This window comes from Castanea sativa, chromosome 11 (assembly GCF_040712315.1).
Source record: "Castanea sativa cultivar Marrone di Chiusa Pesio chromosome 11, ASM4071231v1".
Taxonomy (NCBI): Eukaryota; Viridiplantae; Streptophyta; class Magnoliopsida; order Fagales; family Fagaceae; genus Castanea; species Castanea sativa.
The window spans coordinates 39,401,923-39,423,128 of NC_134023.1; the positions used below are offsets into that span (position 1 = coordinate 39,401,923).

Here is a 21,206-nt window from a genome sequence, read left to right on the forward strand (position 1 = left end):
GATGGACGATAATGTGAACTACATTAATTTTCCTTCATTTTTTTAATTTATTTGTGCATTTTTAATTAATTGTATTCGATACATAATCTTTGAATGTATTTTGTTACTATTCATAAGTCTCACTGTACTATCCACTAATTTTACCTTTATTTACAATATTTTTAGCAAAAATACTTCAATTTCAGCAAAATAAACAGATCACAAGTAAACCCTTAATCTTTGAATGTAATGTAGGCTCGTAGATTTAAAAATTATCCATTTATGGCAGATATTATTAAGTATGAATTGAATAGCAAAAATAATAGAAAACGAGCTTTCTTGCTGATACAAATGATTCAGGACATAAAATGTGCCAGGTGCTACCTGTGAGTGAGGAATTTATTAGATAGACCACAAACAAAGAATAAATAAATACGGAGTAATTCTTAAAAATCTAGAATAAATTACATAGAACTTGCTTTTGGTTGTAAAGTAATTAAATTATATAAATGTTAAAAATGTGTTTTTTTCTAACCTGAATTATATAGACTAATAAATTACATAAAATGACAATTAGTGATTTTTTTTTTTGGGATAAACTATTGGCATACTCAGTGAGTCTTTAAACCCACAAAGTCACCTTTCACTTTAGTCTTACAAGAGAAGGGAATGACATTTGAGCTGGGGCTAATTAGCTACAATCTAGTGTGTCTAGGTTCATGTTACTTCTGCTGAATACAAATACACTAATCTTTTACTCATCCCTTTTCATATTCCTAAAATAAATCAACAAGGGCCCCAGCTTATTCATCGTCAGACTCTGAATTCTCCCAAAGAATTTCAGGACCATCAAAATCTAACCCATCGCCTGTAATTTTCTCAGAAATTGCTATTGCAGCATCAGTATTCCCAAATCCATCGCCTTTAGCTACCAAGACATCCTGGCCTGATGTAAATACATTACCTGCATGATCTGATGCACCCTCTGTGCCCAAAGAAGCGCCAATTGACTCAGGAACTGTGGCGCCTCTGGAAGAAACGGGTTCCTGAACTTGTGCCATGGATTTATGAGATTGGTCAGTCTCAATCATAATCTCATCCTCATTGCCTACCATCCTCACATTTACGTTAGTAGCAACTGGCTCCTGCCCCTTTTCCTCGGGAACTTTTGTACCAGATGAACCCTCCACATTAAGGTTTTCCTCACCTCCAAACATAGGCTCTTCAGTATACATTATATCCGCAGTTTCTTTGCCATTCTCCAGCCAGCTTTCATACAGGTCATCATGATCCGAGTCTGAAATATTGTCCCTTATCCCCTGTATGCCACTTGTAAATGGTCCACCATGGTTCAGACCACCAGAATACATACTTCCAGAAAATTTAACTTGCTCAGAGGAGTAGCAACTAGTTGGGGAGAAATCAGTAAGTGGAAGGGCTCTGGGATGTATAAGCACCTCCAAGGCTAAAAGAGCATGAGCGCAGAATTCAGCAAGTTTTGTTCCAGTTTCTTGCTTGCCTGCAATCCATTTTCATGTGGTTAAAGAAATTGGTGAAAAGAACTAGATGAAACATATTACATAGCACATTGAAAGGACCAAAGCAGCCCACATTACTTCAAATGCACACATCAACACTAAGCTAAAGCTATTTTACTCATAAAAAGTGCCTTGTCAAATTATGCTTTTTCCCTAGCCATTAAGAGGAATTAAAGTTTAATAAGGATTAAGTTTTTTTTTTGTGTGTGTATGAGAGAGAGTTCAGGCTTGGTTCTGCATCTCCTTTTACCACTCTGCTCCATATAGATCCAGTAGTAAATTTATATACTTCCAACATCTTTCACTGCATTATTTTAATATTTTATAAATACCACAGACAATTTCATAGGAGGCTGTGTCCAGCTTATGATTAACATACCATTTCTTTTTTTTTTTTGATAAGTAACGAGAAAATTTTATTAAAAAATGAATACTAGCCAACCCGAGTACATTGGGAATGTACTATGGGGGCATAAATCAAAAACCAAGATTACAACGATCAAGTAAAAGATTAACATACCATTTCTGCGATAGGTAAGCTCTGAATCCTGTCACATCTCTAAAACTAAACATTTTTTAGATGAAAATTTTACTTTGATCAGGACAATTGTAAATTTACAGTAGACTCACCATGAGACAATTCCTGTTACAGCCTATAGGATTACATTTTACTTAGGAGGGTGAATAATTTAAGGTTTGATCAGGACAATTGTAAATTTACAGTAGACTCACCATGAGACAATTCCTGTTACAGCCTATAGGATTACATTTTACTTAGGAGGGTGAATAATTTAAGGTTTGATAAACTTGGTCACTTTTTATGCCTAGAAGAAGATAAAGGAAGGGAACCTGGAAGACATAATTAGCTGAATGAATTACAAAATTTTGGACTAAGACTTTATTGTTGTTATTTTTAAAAACATGAGTGCCCATATGTAAATAGACATTAAGTACTTTTCTCTGACTTTTATCTCCCACACTCCTTAATTGTTGTGACAAGTTTTCTTCATTTTGCTGGAAAGCAGGCATAATGCCCCTCTATGAGAAATTAAGAATCCACTTTGCTCCCCCTGCAAATGTCTCCATAGCACAAGACTAAGCATTTATATAAATCCTCATTTTTTAAATTATCTATGCGAACATCTAGGCTCTTTCCTTTAATGCACTAATTTATAAAATGTCTTTCCCACTACTTCAATTCTGTCGTCTTTATGTTCTCCCTTTTTTCTTTTTTTGATTGGGAAATAACGTACGCACCTGGCAAGTTTTGAACACACAACCTCCTCCACCTTGTTTTTAAAATGGAAAGAGATGCCGTTTAAGCTAGAATTCATTCGCTCAGTCATTTTTAATATTATTCACAATTATCAAATATCCTTGTTGAGGAAAGCATGGTTGAGCTAATTGTCATGTAAACATGTTCTCTGATTGTCAATTCAAAAAATTTCAAGTATTATCAACTCACACATTTGTCTGCAATGTCAATACATACCGCTGCTATTATTATTAATGCGATGATATCAATGATGAGGAAAAGGACAATGCTCATTGCTGAAAAGACTTACCTCTACGAAAAAGTTCAAGACTCTGGCTTAAATATGGGGGGCGGACACGAACTGAGGAAAGAAGAGATGACAAAAGTGCTCGCAATGCTGCTAGCTGAAAATCTACCCATATTCCAGTAGGTTCATTCTGCTGGAAAATGTTCTTCTCCTCGCTGGCCCATCCCCATTTCAAAGAATTTGTTGCTGTTTTTATCAAAAGCAGATCAACATCTGATCGCCAAGATTCAGATCTCAAAGCACCACCCTGGGAAAATTACAAAACATTTAGCACAAAATAGTATTCATTCCGGGTGAAAATCAAGAATTACTAACAGCAAGTTGCTCATGTAAGGATTTAAATATTTTCTTCATATGTAGATTAAGAACACAAATGACCTCGCTAGAATGCAAATTTCTTATAATAGAGTATAGATGGAAATAATTTAGACCAGGTGCACTATGCAATCTGGCTAAAAAAACTGAAGGCATACTAGCAATGCAATAATAGCAATGACTGCTAATATTAGTACATTTTTCTTTCATAAGTAACACTCCTGTCCCAATTTAAATGTCTTGTTTTCCTTTTTGACGTCCCTAAACTATTGAAAACGTTGCACTTTCTGTCCTTAAAACATTAGAATAATCTTTTTCCATCCCTAGACTATTGAAAAAAGCTACTTTAGTGTACATTTTCAATAGTTCAGGGACACAAAACAAGCTTCGTGCAAACTTTAGGGAGGAAAAAAAAATTTTTGATAAGAAATATAAGTTTAAATTTCTAGCTGCCAGATTTTATTAGCAGGATTACAATTAGCTTCAATGTAATTGCTAAAAGGTGTAATGTCAAAGTGCAGACTGATGTACTAATTGAAGCTTTCCCAGTTACTAGAACCTCCATCAAATTTAAAATATGAAATAGAACAACCTATTTGGGCAAGAGGAATGTCTTGGACCGGAACTTTATAGAAGAGACCCATGTGAGTCAATATGGTTAATAGTACAACACGTGGCAAATGACCAAGCAGGACTCAACAGAATTCAGGTGCTCAGAGAACCATGAACCATCAGTTTTGAAGACTTATTTGACATTTTCCAAATGCATTATCACCTGCTAAAGCCTTAAAGCAAACTATAAGAACCAAGATACCATAATAATTTTAGTATTTAACAAGATATCTAGGGAGTCATCAGTTGTGTCGTTCTCTCCGTCCCTTGTAAATAAGTTAAGAGGACAGCATTTTCAATGATCAGCCTCAGGCACTGGATAAAATGAACTTCTGAAGGTGTAAGTAAAGATTCTACCTCTAAATATTATTAAAAAATAATAATAATATTCATTCTTTCTACAGTGTCAGTCAGCCGTATATCCAGGAATTGACATGAATTAGTATAAGTAATTATGTTTAAATCTACCAGAATATGCATAAATACATGTTTGAAAGCCAATGAGGGAATGCCTACATAATATGGTGGTTCAGATCTCCATATGATTTTCTAGGTCCTAAAAGATTTACATACCGCCAGCTTCAGAAAAATAAATAGTGACATCAACAAGGAAATTTTGGAAATCTTAAAAAAAAAAAATCAAAATTGAAACTTTTCCACTAGCAGCCTACTTGATACAGCTTCAGTAGGGTGACAACAAATGCAAGAACAATAACAGAAAATCATTAAATAAAAAAAAAAAAACCTGCCAGCTGTAACTATTGATTGTTAGGATATCTGAGGATAACTTAATTCTAATTTATTTAGTTACCCTGATACGACATTCTTCATGCACACAAAACACATACCACAGTGAGAAGTGCTTCTAATGCCTCAAGAGCAGCTATCTTCACAGAAATTGGAGATATTGCGTGGATCTTAGGGGCTGCAACTGGCAAACCACTATGGTCATGCTGTTCCTCAGGATATCCAGTTGAATTACCATGTTTCCTTTTTCTATGGCATGGCTGCAGCAATGCTTCAGAAGAGGCCTTCAGGTTAGTACTAGCAGATGCTCCAACACTCTCATTAGTAACAAGATTCAAATCAACAAATGCATTGTTGATAACTTCCTGTGCAAGACACACAGCCATCCCTGATCATGATATGATGATGAATTAGTATAACCACAAAATGCGAAACGATGAAAACTACAACAACTACTGTAGACGTGGAGAATTTCTAAGAAAGCTCTGTGATCAAACAAGAGCTAGCTGAATTAAATAGCCAGGGTTTAAAGCTCGAACATCAACATAAGAAAATACTAGAAAATCCATGCTGCACATATGCAAAGCACACATAAAAGCGTACAAGAAATTAATTTTAAGATAAAAAGTAAATGAGGATAGAAGCACAGTGATGCCAATCACTCGATAGTTAAAAGCTAGTACACACCCCCCGATGAACTATATGACAAAAGGGATACATGTACTTTTGAGGGACCTCTCCTATTGAACAAACTATGTCCGATGTAATGCTAGGAGAATGCTTTGGCATACAGCCAGTGTACTTAAGTTATTCTTCTATGTTTATTAACTCAATAAAAATTATATTTACTTAAGTTACATACTCTATTTATGATACCCCAGATTGTGTGGATTTTATTACATTGCACTGTATGGGCGTGTGTTGAATCCCACATCGGGTTTTTAACTGGTTTATCTGGATATATAAAAAATTATGAGAAGAACTAATTGTTACCGGTCCTTTTATGGTATAAAGGAGATCTAGCTAGTGCTTTTCTATGATAATGACAAATGGTATTAAAGTGAAACTAGTAATGTCATGTGCCTTTAGGGCACCGCAACACAACCCAAGTCCAAATATAGACATCAAGGATTTAAGTGGGAGAAATTATGATACCACAGATTGTGTGAATTGTATAATAACTCTTCATGTTTAACTATAAAGTTTATCCTCAAAATATTTATTGTGTATATTTCCATGTTTTGACATATTTGTCATATTAATCAGATGTAGGAAATATCTTTGAACGATTAATGCACCAGTAAGAAAAAGCGAGTTGATTTAAGTTGAGGGAGTAGAAAAAGGTAGAGGAAGACCAAAAATAACGTTAGTAGAATTAGTTAAAAAGAACATGTTGGTTTGACAAACACGGCTCGGATATTTGGAACATGGTGCCCACTTGTTTGATGTGGCTTGGTTGTTTGGAATTAGCGGAATAGACTTACTTTTGAAGATATGGAGAGCTCCTTGGATCAATTAAAACTTTGTTTGATTGGTCCTAGATTTTAGGTTTCACAAAATGTTTTTCTATTTTAAAGTTTCCAATTTCTCTTAGATTTTCCTTTTGAGACTTCTATACTTTTTTGACACTTAGTGTACATCATCATGAACATAAAGTATATTTGATTTTAATAAAATTGCATTCTTACTTATCAAAAAATAAAAATAAAAAAAGGAAGTAATAGAGGCTATAATTACTATAATTTCAGATAGAATAAAATGGAGTAAAAGAGTACATATGACTGACCCTAACTAATCTATTGAAGATTCATAGCTAACTCAAAAAAATTTGAAACTAAGGCTTTGTTGTTGTTGTATCATAAAAGCGATCATCTACGGTAAACAAAAACAACAATAAAGCCGATGTAGAAAGACTGAACCTAAAAGCCACAACTACACTAAGTTGATAATTGTCCAAAGCAACAGTAAACAATACGCACAACAGCACATAAACACCCAAACAAAAATCTCACCCTTAACACCATGACAAAATAACTGCTGACAAACAGAAAAATAAGCTAGTTACCTCATCAGAGACTCCCTCCAAATTTAATAACCAACACAGCCATATCATAAAAGTGACCAGGTCATTGAGGAAAACAAAAACAAAAATAAAAAATTTATTCCTTGCATCTTTGAGCTACTAATTCCACCCTTACATACATATTGACAAATTCAACAGCAAAATGTCAAAGTAAAGCTAAATCCTTATACTTATTTAGCTTTCCTCAAATCTACAACAAAACAAGTCAATAGTGCTGGATAAGAAGAATAATTAGTGCTTTAAAAGTAGAATAATTTCAGGCTTGCTGGTGTTACTTAGTTGCTATCTACCAAATACCTACTATGAAAAAAAAAAAAATTTCTGGCTTTTAACAGTTTGAAGGTTTCATTACAAGCTTTAGGGAAGCATGGTATTCAGCTTGATAGTCCAGTGGCCTCTAAAATTTTGCAGACAAAGGCAGGTATGCCATTTGTTGAGTCTACTTTGCTTCTAGTTTCCCTGAGGATTGGCTGTGTCTTGTTTCATGGCTGTGTATGTTAGTTTTTTTGGGAGACGTAAGGTTCACTCGTAGGGCCATCATGGGCTAATTTATTTTTCTCCAAGAATTATATAGGGCTAATTTGCAAGGGTGTATAAATTATAAAATGCAGTTGTAAAAACAAAAACAAAAAATGTTCAGAGGCCACCCGGTATGTCAAATCATCTATATCCCATAACAATCAAGAATAATATTATAATATTAACTATCTGACCAGTTTTAAAGTTTGGAACAACTTTGTCAATTGAAATTAAGAATTTACATATGTATTTATAAGCTTTTCAGAAAACATACTGTGTTGTCATAATGCAGTTTTACAACAACAACGCAATCCTTGAAAATGAAGTTAATGGATTTGTTACGAATTTTCATTTACTTGGACAAATAAAAGTCAAAGGATTTAATTTTAGCTACACAGAATTTCACTCTATAGAACTAGTTGGATATTAAGTTTCAAGTACCAGCACTTCTTTGGCAACAACAAAGCACTGATGCTCTGTACATGAATATTAGCACTTGGCAGCTTTGCAGCATTATAAACAAAAATGTGATACAAAGATTCTTTAAGGAATTACTACATACCAACACCCATGGATATAAGCAATATCCTTGTGATTGAGTAGATCTTTATCCTTAATTCTGGCAATGCACATCGCTTGAAATATGCTGTAATCAGACGCACAATAGAAGCAGCATATGGTAATAGTTGACTGCAAATGAACATAATGACATGGGCAGAAAGTGAGTTTCAACATCGAAAAGACATTGAGAAACAGTAAAGGTAAGAAAAACAACTGGGAACATAAATTGAAGGTGACAGAACAAGAATTCAAAAGCCTCTAAAACCTTCCCTGGTTTATATAGGTTTGGATTGTTTTAAAGCTGGCAAAATCTTTCCAAAGTATCATTAGGAACTTTTCAAGCAACGATCATATTAAGAAGTGATGCAGAACAGGGTTCAAAAATAAGTAATAGAAAGAAAAAAAAAAGACCAAAAACCCAAGGCTTCACCAACCAAGGGTGCTTGGAATGTTTTTGACAAGTCCCTAAGGGTGTTTGGAATTACCAACAAGCTGTAAGGAAACATCTCCAATCAGAAATTTTATTCAAATGCACTTCTCAAACTATTGTTGGAGCCTTATTTAAATACAATGATGGAACTGTGTAGATACCCAGGGGAGGAGGGGGATTAAACTATGTTTGATCTTCCCTAAAAGAATTCTAATTGAATTAGTTAAGTTTTTTCTACACATTCTCTGATTTGACTTTTTTTATTAGCACTTATTAATTAAATATGCTTCACACACACACACACACCCACACTCGAACGTTCCCATGCATTGCGTGTTAACAACTAGTTTACAAATCAATAATCAATACATATATACATACTATATAGGAAAAAAACTGTGACTTACCTGCGCGTACCCTTTATGATTGCAATGAGGAGTTCCAAACTATATAAGTGCAGAACTGGAAGTTCTGAACATATGAGCTCTTGCTGCATGGAAGTCGTGAAGGCTGATAAAGCATGTGGCACCGATCCATCCACCATCAATACTCTCTCAACAAGGACTAATAATGATCGAACAGGAACATTTACCTACTAACCAGAACATATGACATATCTTAAAATTTTCACATCCATAAACATTTTAAGTATGGTAAGCAGATCTACATTCCTGTTTTTCAGTAAAGTTTCTTAAAGAGTTAACTCTACCTGTACAGGGTATGAACTTGTAAGCATTGTACAACAGCAGAGCATCAGCATAGAGACACTGGACATCAGTGATTGCTCAGACCCCCTTTTTGAATTGTCTGAGGCTTCTCCTGACAATATCTGAGCTCCCAGGGGTGGCGGGAGATCTTTTCCTGGTGGAACCAATAATCTAACAGCTTCCGTACATTTACCTTCTGCAAGATGTGTAAGACGTCACTTTCAAGTCCCAAAACCAGTTCCAGAATAACCAAGATTGAATTCAAATCTACCTTCTTCTAGACCTTGGAAGGCATCATTCAGGTGCACATTTAATAATAATAAAATCTTCTGTATCATTAAGGACCAGCTATCCTCATCTCCTCTTGATTTTGGCAGTAATGCTAGGCAATGAGCAAGCTTCTGAATTTTGAAGACCAAACAGAAATACCTCAGAACAAGTTCACATACATCTTAGTCATATGCCAGAAACAGCTCATACTAAGCTAAAAAAACAATGTTACCTTCAGCATATCAACACCACATTTTCCTGACAAAAGTTTTGAAGCAATAGCAACTTCAGCCTGCAAAGAGTAATTAGTACCCATCATTATTGAGTTTACAACCATCTAATATTTTGTAGTAGATGCTTCTAATATGAGGTGCTCCTGCTATAACTATTGTTTTTTAGATTCTAGAACACTAAGCCTAACAGAGAAGAAATAAGACATCAGTAACAGCCACCACAAAGAGCTAAACTATGATGGAGCACTTGACTCATGGTGGATATTTATAATGAAGTGGGACTTATGTGAAATCACTAAGGCATAGGGTCAAACTTTGTATTGTGCTTGGTCTGGATTAAGTTGTGTTCATGATGTGTATCAAATCATATTTTTATAGTTGATTTTTTGGACCATATGGATGTCCATTTGTAATTCTTCAATTCTTCAAGGAAGTTCACCATTTCAAGCTCTCCTTTCTTCTAATAAAATATCTTACTTATAAAAAGGAGAAAACAATGTTTTAATTGATGTCTTTCCAAAAATATATTAAATATCTTTATAAAAAGTGTAATTATACAAATAAGTTACTGATAAAGTTACAAATTGTCCCAAAAGCTAAAGCTGCTAAGAAATGGCGAATTTATTTTTGGAATATAGTTCCGTTGTGTTTGATGTGGTGTATTTGGAGGAAACGCAATTGGTAGATCTTTGAGAATCTAAATAGATCCGATGACCAGCTACTTGCTCTTTGCATTGGCTCCCTTTTTGATTGGTCAAGGGTTTAGGGACTCACATCTAGTGATTCTCTCCCTTTGTTCCTTAGCCCTTTATAATTAGTTTTTCCTTTCTATTTCTACTTTTCTTTCTTCTTTATAATTTTTGTTTTGCTTTGTGCTACTTTGCATAAAGTAGTTTTTTGAATATACATCTTTCTTAATTATCAAAAAAATAAATTCATTTAATCATAGTTCTAACGCTCCCCCTCACTTACGGGCCTAAACTCCCTCTTAGCAAGTGGGCCCAACATGTGAGATTTTTAATATTTAAAATGGGAGGTAGAGTAGAGACAAGGATTAAATTTAAAATCTCCTGTTCTAATACCATGATAAAATACTGATTCTCTCAAAAGTTTAAACTATTAGAATATACTAAATTTAACCATTTAACCATAATTCTAACAGTTACATATAACATTAACCCAGAAATAGAAAATTCATGACAACTTATGTAATCACTTGAATGGAACTTAAGCATCAAATGGAAATTCCTTCATAAAAACATTGAAAATTAGATTGTCTTTCGTGGAGTATGGCATGGAGACTGATGCTTTATGGAGGAGGGTTATAGAGGCAAAATATGGGAATATTTGGGGTGGTTGGTGTACGAAAAAGGTGACAAGTCCATATGGGGTTAGCCTATGGAGATACATTAGAAGTGGCAGGTTGAACTTCTCTAAACTCCTTGTATATGATGTGGGGGATGGTACTAGAGTGAAATTTTGGAAGTATGTGTGGTGCGGGAATTGTACTCTCCAAGAGGCCTTTCCAAAGCTTTATTGTCTTAGTAGGTCAAAGGATTCCTCGGTGGCTGAAGTTATGGGTTGGTTTGCTAGGAGGGTTCACTGGAATGTGCAATTTTGTTGTCCACCACAAGATTGGGAAGGAGAAGCCTTTGATCGGTTTATGGGGTTCGTCTATTCTTCGAAAGTGAGGGGGTTTGGCCCAAATAAGGTTTTTGGAAACCTGCAAGGAATAGAGCTTTTGAGATTAAAGGATATTATAACTCCTTCTATCCTCCTAACCTTATTTCCTTCCCATTGAGAATGATATGGCCCTTGAAGGTTCCTCCAAGGGTGGCCTTCTTTTCTTGGGCTGCTTCCTTAGGTAAGATCTTAACAACACACAACCTTTGTAAAAGACGTGTGATAGTGCTTGACTAGTGTTATATGTGTAAAAGTTGTGGGGAGTCGGTGGATCATCTCCTACTTTATTGCTCCTTAGCATGGGAGTTGTGGTCTTTGGTTTTCTGCTTGTTTGGTATTCAATGGGTTATGCCTCATACTGTTCTGGAGTTGATTTGGTGCATTTGGCGTGAAAGGAATGCTAGAAGCTTTGAGGATTGTGAACGTTCTTTGTTAGAGATTAAGTCTTTTTTCTTGCACACTCTCTTTGTTTGGGGTGTGGTTTTTTCTCATTTTTCTTGTTCTTCCTTTCCTATTTTTCTTGACCATTGTACTTTTGTTTCCTAATTTGTGCCCCCTTAGTACATGCTCAATGTATTTGGTTTGGCACTTTTTTTTTTTTTTACTATTATTCTTACGTTGCTTATCAAAAAAAAATTTCCCAATTTGACATTTTGCTTTCATTATAAAGTGCACATAAAGCTTTATTATGGCTTGGCCCTTTATGGAATATGTTGGTGCACAGACCCCTTTCTTCTATATTTTCAAACAAAAAGAATTAGTAAATAATCTATTCAAAGCTCCTACAGTATGAGATTTATGCATAAGTACTATCACATCCAAGGAGTAGCAGATGATCTACCACCACATGCAGATATGAACCCTGCTCTTATTTCATTCAAAAGATGACATAGTACAATAGAACGTGGTGCCAATAGTTCAATTTATGCATCTCATTTTATGTATATATGGAAAATATATATCGAAATTCAAAAAATATTTGGCTTCTACAACACAGATATTAATAGTTGGAGGTCTTGCAACAAAGGATAAGAAACTTACACTGTCATAATGACGATGCACAGAAGATGGAAAATAAGTTATAATAGTGCATAACATTTGAATTGCTCCTTCCTGCATGCACCAGGATGGAGATGATACATAAAACTTGAAGACTGAAAATATGCCACTTGGTGTGTGAATTAATTAGAGCAATAATGATAAACAAAGATGATATATTTATGCAATATGATAAAATAAGATTGTGGAGAATAATTTAGTCACACGCACAGATGAACATTAAGGGCCATAAAGTAGAGAATACATCTCTGACCCCAACAGTTTTCAAGAAAGAGGCTTATGCTGTTATGTTTCCTTTACCTGGGCGCGTGTGAGCAAGAGAGAGAGAGAGAGAATGGGTTATGATTTGTAACTGAGAAAACACAAACTCAATGAAATACTTCAAGACTAAAATAGCCTCTTCAAGACTAAGATAGCCTCTTTATCTAATAATTCAACAATTTTATCATCTCGATTTTAGATTCCAGCCCCAATGTAACAAAAAAAAAATGGGAAAAAAAAAAACCTTTATAGGTAGTGTTCAATGGAGATTGAAAGAGTGTGATTCAGTTTTTAAGTGAAAATTTTTACATTGACTAATTTTAAAAAAAAGATGTGAAATAATAAATATTAATGGATTTCCTCCAGCAAACGTCGAGGACTGAGGCAGTATTGTAAAATAAATTAATTAATTGTAGAAGTTCTAACTTTACTACTTACCCATATAGCCTCTGAACTATCATCATTTAATAACTTCAAAACTGGTTGTATGAGTTTTCCAGCGTGGGAAGTCCCATCCTTCTTTATATTTGGCAAACCGCCCAACCTAATCCAGGAAAGCAAAAAGCTTCACAAGTTATGAAACTCATAATAACACTAACACATACAGGCTACAAGTATTATAGACAGACATTAAGATGTGTTGCTAATCAGAATATATGATTTCATACCATAAAAGTAGATAAAGCAAGGTTCAATATAGAACTCATGCATCAGCGATATAAAAGCAGTCTTCGAAAATCATAGGCTACCAGCTGTTTTAATAAAGAAATATTTACCCCAATTAGAATTGAGACAACTAATAACCAGAGTGAGGAATCCCATAAGCCATCACCTTCCATTTGAAATTTAGACAAAAAAGGGTAGTCACACACAATCCAAATGCATCTGGTCAATGAAATTAACTCGATCCACATTATGAGAAATTTTACTACTATCTAATTGACTCCTTAGAAGACAACAATACAAATTATGTACTTTAAGAAAGCTTATTGTACTGTGAACGTGCACCAAACACACCTAAAAAAATTATTATCAGCCTTTATTATTTGAAAGTGCCTTTTATCACAATCCAGGCACATTGTTGAAGCTTCATTTCTGGCCAAAAGTATGCCCATGCTATATATCGAATGAAATTTTTTTTGGAGATGTCATGTCCTCTTCATGAGCACCCGATGTTACCAAGTCCTGAATCAAAGAAGGGTAGCTCTGAATAGTATCTAGAAAGAGCAAAAACTAAACCATACACCCGGTCACGAGCTATTCATGAGCCCCCAACGTACCAACTCTATCATCAAACAATGGTAGCTCTAGATAGCACCAAGAGAGAGAGTGTTGGTAACTTGGGTTCCACCATGGAGCACACTTGCGCTCTTGCACACAGCCCATCATGCGGTACGGCTCATGGCATGTGTGGTGACACCAATGAGTAGGACATTGCTCAAATACCATTTGAAACACCCTGGGTCCTTCAAGCCCAAAACGGTAGCCCAAAATTCTTGACAACCCCAAACCACTTACAAGGTTCCAAACTCCTTCCCAAGCTTTTATTTCACACTCCCATTTCTATTTTTCTCAAAACAATGCAATTTAAGCTTAATTATAATATTTTCCAAGGAGTACACAACTCACCTCAAGGAAACAACCCAGGTCCTTCAAGCCCAAAACACTAGCCCAATATTCTTGACAACCCTGAACCACTTACAAGGTTCCAAACTCCTTCCCAAGCCTTTATTTCACACTCCCATTTCTATTTTTCTCAAAGCAATGCAACCTAAGCTGAATTCTAATATTTTAACCCCAAGAAGTGCGCAACTCACTTCAAGGCAGCTGATCAGAAATCCGCATCCACCTTTTCTATCCCATTCTTTTCACAACTCACCCAAAAAATCAACAGCAACCAATTACCTTATAAACTTACATTACACTCAATAGCCTTCCCTAGTTCATGCATAATTTGGGAACTAGGCATTAGTTACAAATAATTACAAAACAATATCTACAATTAACTTTAGGTCCCAGTTAGAATGTGTGTGTGTGTGTATACATATACACCCGTCAGGGTGTAGCCTAGTGGTTGGAGGCTTGGGAAAAGCTATAATTCAGACATCCTAGGTTCAATCCCCACTAGGAGTACACCTGGATTACCTGATACACGGTTCTAGTGGGTGGGGTCATGCATCCATGGCTTACTCCCCTAGAGTGGGTCCAAAGGGCCTTGCCTTGGTAAGGTTCCACATCATCCAGAAGAAATAGTATGTATATAATGCTAAGAAAGGATACCTAACCTTGCACTTACAAAAAAAAAAGGATATCTAACCTTGTAAACAGATCTGATACTGAAGCACAAGAAGCCACCTTTACAAAATGAGAATCTCCTGATGACTGAGTAGAACAAAAGATATGGCAGCCATTTCAATAGAGATTTCTAAGGAATTTAAAATTTTATTAACATTTAACTTTTAGCACTGAGATAAAGACAATATTTTGGTATATTAAGAGGCAAGTCACAATCTTTAACTGCAAGATGTTTCTCAGCATATGAGTGCTCTGTAAAAGAATAGTGATTTATGATTACCAATTCTTTTCATCTTCTTTTAAGCTACAGATCTGATAATCAATCTCAAGAGGTAGTACAAGTTCATTTTCATATTATATGTAATACAGATTGCTTTTATATAACAGAGAATGTGGGAAGACACTTGTCCTAGAAATTTATTAAAGAAGTGTAGACTGATTAAGATGGCTTAATTAGATATGATGTGCAAAATTCAGTAACCAGAATGGTTCCTTTAATAACCCACAAAGGAGAATGGAAATTCATTTTCATAATTACTATCTAATGTAGCATGGTGTACAATCAATTGTATCAAAAATCCAAGTCTAAGATGCAAGCATATTATCAGAGTCTAGCCCTTAAATCATCAGCCTTAGAGAAGCTGACTGGCAAGTAAGGTAGAAATATGTCATAATTAGTCTGGCTTAAGCTGAATGTAAGTGCCCCATACATTGCTTCATATTTAGTAAATATACCATAATAATGAAGAGTTCTATAGACTTTTTAATAGTTAATAAGCACAAATTCTTAGATGGACATAAATGATTTTAATATGACTATTACAATGCATGATAGAACTAGACTTATATACCTGAATATAAGGTAGAAGCTTGTGGAACCAAAGAGTGTATGATGCCAAGAAACGATCAGAGCTACATTCTTGACAAGTCATTCCCAGCAAGCAGATTCCTGCCCAACATTTATCTGGCTAGAACATCATACAAAAAAATAAGCAAACATTTGAGGAAGAACTACATTCTAGTAAAATAAAAAATATGTAATTTCTCTTTAGCAATTCTAGCACATTTTAGAATGTCGAAAGATCCCTTGAACAGCTAAAATCATTATTGATTCGCAAGCTGTTTGAGTGATCACGGGTTTGGGGCTTTACTCATTGTACCTCTGTTTTAGAGTTTCACGACTCTCTTAGCTTTGCTGTGTAGTTTTTCTTGACCCATTGTGTTCATCATTGTGAACATAAAGTTTTTGTTTTTTCTTCAATAAAGCAACTATACTTACTTATCAAAATAATAATCTCTCTATATTTTCCCCCTCACAAGGTAACTATCAAGTATTAACTAATAGTCAGACAATATTTTTTGCATTTCTCCCTCCAATGACATCATTCCTATGTCCTCCATTCACCAAAAAAAACAAGCCATATTAACATTGAAAAAAGAGTCCACCATAGGTGAATCCTAATACATCCAGCGCATTTACTGCAGAACAATTTCATAAAAATAAGCCAAATTCACATCTTTCTAACATTTCTTCTGCCCTGGAAATTCTCAAAATGTGTCATAGTCATCAAATACAATTGTTTTTTCATAAATTTGATCTCTTACGTGATACCCATCAGATAAGTAGTCCCAATTCAATCCTTCAAGCACAAATGGCTGAAATGTGATAGGATTGACTCTTATAGGACCTAACCCATCTACCCTGTTCAAGATATATTGGGTTTATATTATTTTAGTGTAAATCCCATATAAATCTAACCCTAGACCAGTAGCATCTATATTTACCACACTAGGGTTCATTGTAGCATGTACTTCATCACATAATAAAGATGTAGCCGTCAAGGGATTTACACTGTGGACGTAGGCTATCAAGGCCATACCACATAACCCTCATGTCTTATCTTTCGGTCTCTTTTCTCGCTTCCGCGTCTCTTTCTCTATTTCCTTCAATTAATTTCAACATGGTATCTCAGATCTTGGCTCAAAGACAAGTTTTGTCTTTTTCTTCCATCAATACTCCATTAGATCAGCCTTTCAATCACGCTCACTACAGTATTTCTCTACTTCATTTCAAATTTCAACTTGGTATCCAAGCTACCCAGATCGTTCAGATCTTCACAAGCTTATTTCAAACTCAAGGCAGTAATCTTCAAGCCTTTACCTTGAGTTTGAGGGGGAGTGTTAAAGATTTGGGTTTATCTTATTTTAGCCCATCTACACCTAACCCAAGACCTGTAGCATATATATATAGTAATAGAATTTTACGCTCTACTTGTTTCGATGGAAAACCATGTATAAAGATAGTTTTCTGTGTTTTTCATTGTTTGGTAGCATAAAAAAAGATGAGTCAAAGGAAAACTATCTTTGGTTAACATAAAAAGTATGAATTATTTTTAGAGATTTTTTTTGGATAGGTAATATAAGAATTATTATTGATGAAAAAGAGAAAAGGAAACATACAATGAGTTCATGAGAATGAACACAACAAAGCACAAAAACAAAAAACAATAGAAAACAATCATGAGACTAAACTAAGAGAAGAAAAAAACTAAGCAATACAAGAACATTCTGTAAAACCCTAGCACCGAGACCAATCAAAAAAGGCTTCTCTGGCACAAGCCTATTAACTCAACAAAAGACTTCTCAGAATCTTCGAAGGACCGATGATTGCGCTCCATCCATATAGTCCACATCAAACATCCTGGAATTAAATTCCAAAAATCTGAATCATGTTTCCCAAGACAATGAGTCCAACAAAATAATAATTCCGCCACAGATTATTTTTAGAGATGGTTTTCCATTAAATTATTTTGGAAAATGACCCTATCTCATAGCAAGCTAAATAAGAGAAGTTAAGAGGATTTTTTTCAATTCATTTAAAGTTGCTCTCAAACATTGGAAAATGAAATAGTTTTATAGAAAATGTTTTTTAAAAAATGACTCATTTTCTAAAAAACATCATTGCTGAAACAAACAGAGCGTTATTGAAAATGAGAATGGCAACTCTATGTCCACGATGATGAACATACAGCATTTTTAAAAAAAATACAATAAACTCTTAACAGAAAATCTAAGGGAAAGTTGGAAATCAGAAATTGAAGTACAAATAGTAAAACCCCATGTCCAAGACAAATCAAGCAGGGTATGAAGCAGCAAAGACTTCAATTGATCAACAGATCTTTCAATCTCCTCAAATGTGCGGCTGTTTCGTTCCTTCCACACTAAACAAATCAATCAATATATACCCTACTAGGGCTTTCTCTATCATGTACTTCATCACATAATAAAGATGCGGCCATCAAGGGCTATACACCGTGGACGTACGCCATCAAGGCCGAACCATGTAACTCTCATGTCTTCTCTCTCTGTCTCTTGTCTCGCTTCCACATCACTTTCTCTATTTCCTTTAATTAATTTCAACCCACCCATATGCACTTGGATGTGCCACAAAAATTATGTCCCTCTGATGTGTTTCCCATGCCATCCAAAGGCTCATTAGAACAAGGCCATGAAATTAAATCGAAGCCCTAACCACCATCAATGCTAAGACCTATCAGCTCCAAAAGTCAACGAAATGCTCTCTTAGAGCCTCCATTACTTTTATGCCCCTCTCGCCAAGACAATTCACCCGCAAAATTACAACATATACTTTAAATAATTGCACCTAACTTGGTTCAAGTAAAAAACAAACATAATATAACCAATTCAACTAAGCCCGGTACAAGTATAAAGCTTACACTCGTGAAGCCATTTGTTATGATCCTAGTGTCCCACATGGATTAGTTGTAAGCTTCACCATCTGTATATAAGCTCTTAGGCACTCTCCCATTGCAAGCCGATTTTCAAGGGTGAGTTCTACCTATGGGTTTGTATCACCAGTATCTCTAAGATCACCTAAAGAAGATTTTCACTCTTGTGACTTGTCCACACTTGTCCAAACTTTTGCTACAACTTTGATGTGGTCGACTATGAGCAGTGGAGAAAAAGGGGTGGATTCATGCGGAAGTGTTTGTCTATCAACCACTTCATCAAGTTGTGGGCCTTGTGGCAAATGGTGTGTACCTAAAACAACTTATGTATAGTTCCCTAGGTGTTATAGTTTATGTTTCCTAGTTAAATTCAAACACACGATCGCATTAACAAATGAAACACAAACAATGCAATCTTTTTCAAGGAAAATTAAATTCAATGTAGATTTGTGTAAGAATTTAATTGGAAACCTAATGTATTGCCCCTAAGAAATTGAACTATGTTGTACCCAAATATACATACATATTTTTGATAACATGTAACCAGCAAAACCTATTAGCCACTGAACCCACCCACCAAAACCAGTTGCGCTAAGCAATATATAATTACATACATAAAACACATTCTAATTTTTTTTATAAAAACAAAAATTCACATATTGTGAGTACCATATTGTTAGAGACGAGCAAGAGCACGCGCTCGACCCAGGAATCGACGGCGGATTTCCAGTTATCGACAACCTTTTGGTCCGTGGATTCTCTTAAGGACTCTGATAAGAGGCCGTGGGTTTTGATCAACGAAACGACGGTGGAGAGCTCCGCCGGGTTCTCGAACGGGTGCTTATCGTCGGGAACGCGCTCTTTGAGGAGCGTGCGAAGGAGGCGGGGCTTCATATCCACGTCGTACATGTTCTTGAAGTAGTTGAAGGCCGCCATTGGTATCGAATCGAAGCTCTGAGATTTCACAGAGAGAGAGAGAGAGAGAGAGAGAAAGAGAGAGAAGGGTTTAAAGGGTTTTGTGTCGTTAAACCCTAAATTTGGTAGCCGTTATTGAATTACTTTTTTTTATAAGATGGGCAAAAGGGCATACGGTGTCGTTTTATTCTAAGAGTATAGGGTTTCCATTTTTCTTTTTTCTTTTTTTTTTTTCCTCTTTTGTCATGGTGTGAGTGTGACATGTTTTATGTTGAATTTTTCTTGGGTAAACTACATAAATGGTCCCTATCTTTTACATTATATTTTAATTTAGTCCCTAATCTTTTAATTGTGTCAATTTGGTCCCTAACCTTTTAATGGCGTGTTAATTTAGTCACTGCTGTTATCTCTTGGATGGAAAAATCTGACGTGTCAAACAGCCTAAATATATAAATAAAAAATTGCCACGTCAACCGCTGCCTAGACTAACATATCAGTTTTTTTTTTTTTTTTGGGTAGAGAACACATCAGTTTTTTTTTTTTTTTTTTGAAAGCAACACGTCAGTTTAAAAAAAAAAAAAACCCCAAATCAAATCCTTTTAATTTGATTCAGAATTTTGTTATTTCATTAAACAGGGACAGTCATAGTCCATGTCAAACACTCTCCCTAAAATCCAAAATCTCTTCTCCTCCCTTCCGGCGGCGCCTTCTCCTTCCTTCCAGCGGCGCCTTCTCTATTCCAGTGGCTTCAGGTTCGTGCCTCTATCTCACTGAGTAATCCAAACAACAATAAAACATTCTGAAACCCCTGACTCTTCCTCCACATATATTGGGAACAATTTGTTCTTGTTATAATTGTGTTTATTTCTTGATTTTCTTTAATACTTTGGAATGCTGTTTGAAATTTTCTAGCTAAGAACCTTAGCTATTCTTTAAAGGTCTTTTTATGACATTTTTTTTTTCCAGGTTTTCAAGCAATTCTATACTCGTGGATATAGGAGCAACAAAGGAAGACAGGGGTGGTATTTTGTGTAAAGCAAGAAATGGCAGACCTCATTACTCGGCTGTGACTTTAGCTAGACTTATCTCATAAAACAATGATCATTCTGCTTGCTGTGAGAGAAGCTTTATTTAGCCTTAAGGATCTTTGGATTTAAGCAGTCATCCTTTTGACTAGTTGGAGTGAAGTATTTTTGTTCTGAAGCTATATGAGAAAAAGTAACTAGGGAAGGAATGCTACCTATCAACAAAAATAAGAAGTTATGTAAAGCTACTACTCTTTTTTGAAGATTTGCAGATCCTACCTGTTATTGTGGCAGAGCAAAGAAAGTTGGCATCAGAAGGAGAAGGCGCCACGGGAAGGGAGGAGAAGAGATTTTGGATTTTAGGGAGAGTGTTTACATGGACTGTGACTGTCCCTGTTTAATGAAATAACAAAATTCTGAATCAAATTAAAAGGATTTGATTTGGGTATTTTTTTTTAAACTGATGTGTTGCTTTCAAAAAAAACTGACGTGTTCTCTGCCCAAAAAAAAAAAAACTGATATGTTAGTTTAGGCAGCAGTTGACGTGGCAATTTTTTATTTATATATTTAGGCTGTTTGACACGTCAAATTTTTTCATCCAAGAAATAACGGCAGTGACTAAATTAACACGCCATTGAAAGGTTAGGGACCAAATTGACACAA

The 21,206-nt window shown here is 35.2% G+C and overlaps 1 protein-coding gene across 1 annotated transcript; it reads right to left on the minus strand.

Annotated features, from left to right (window-relative positions):
• Nucleotides 1-404: 404 nt before the first annotated feature.
• Nucleotides 405-19,622, minus strand: LOC142617981 (uncharacterized). The gene is made up of 13 exons (XM_075790960.1): nt 19,273-19,622; nt 15,706-15,822; nt 14,877-14,941; nt 12,998-13,103; nt 12,281-12,352; nt 9,556-9,615; nt 9,325-9,454; nt 9,056-9,249; nt 8,754-8,938; nt 7,918-8,045; nt 4,855-5,141; nt 3,083-3,326; nt 405-1,498 (listed from the first exon to the last, which is right to left on the minus strand). Exons 1-13 carry the CDS (start codon nt 19,537-19,539, stop codon nt 783-785), a joined length of 2,571 nt encoding a protein of 856 aa, XP_075647075.1. The 5' UTR covers nt 19,540-19,622; the 3' UTR covers nt 405-782.
• Between the last annotated feature and the right edge of the window lie 1,584 nt (nt 19,623-21,206).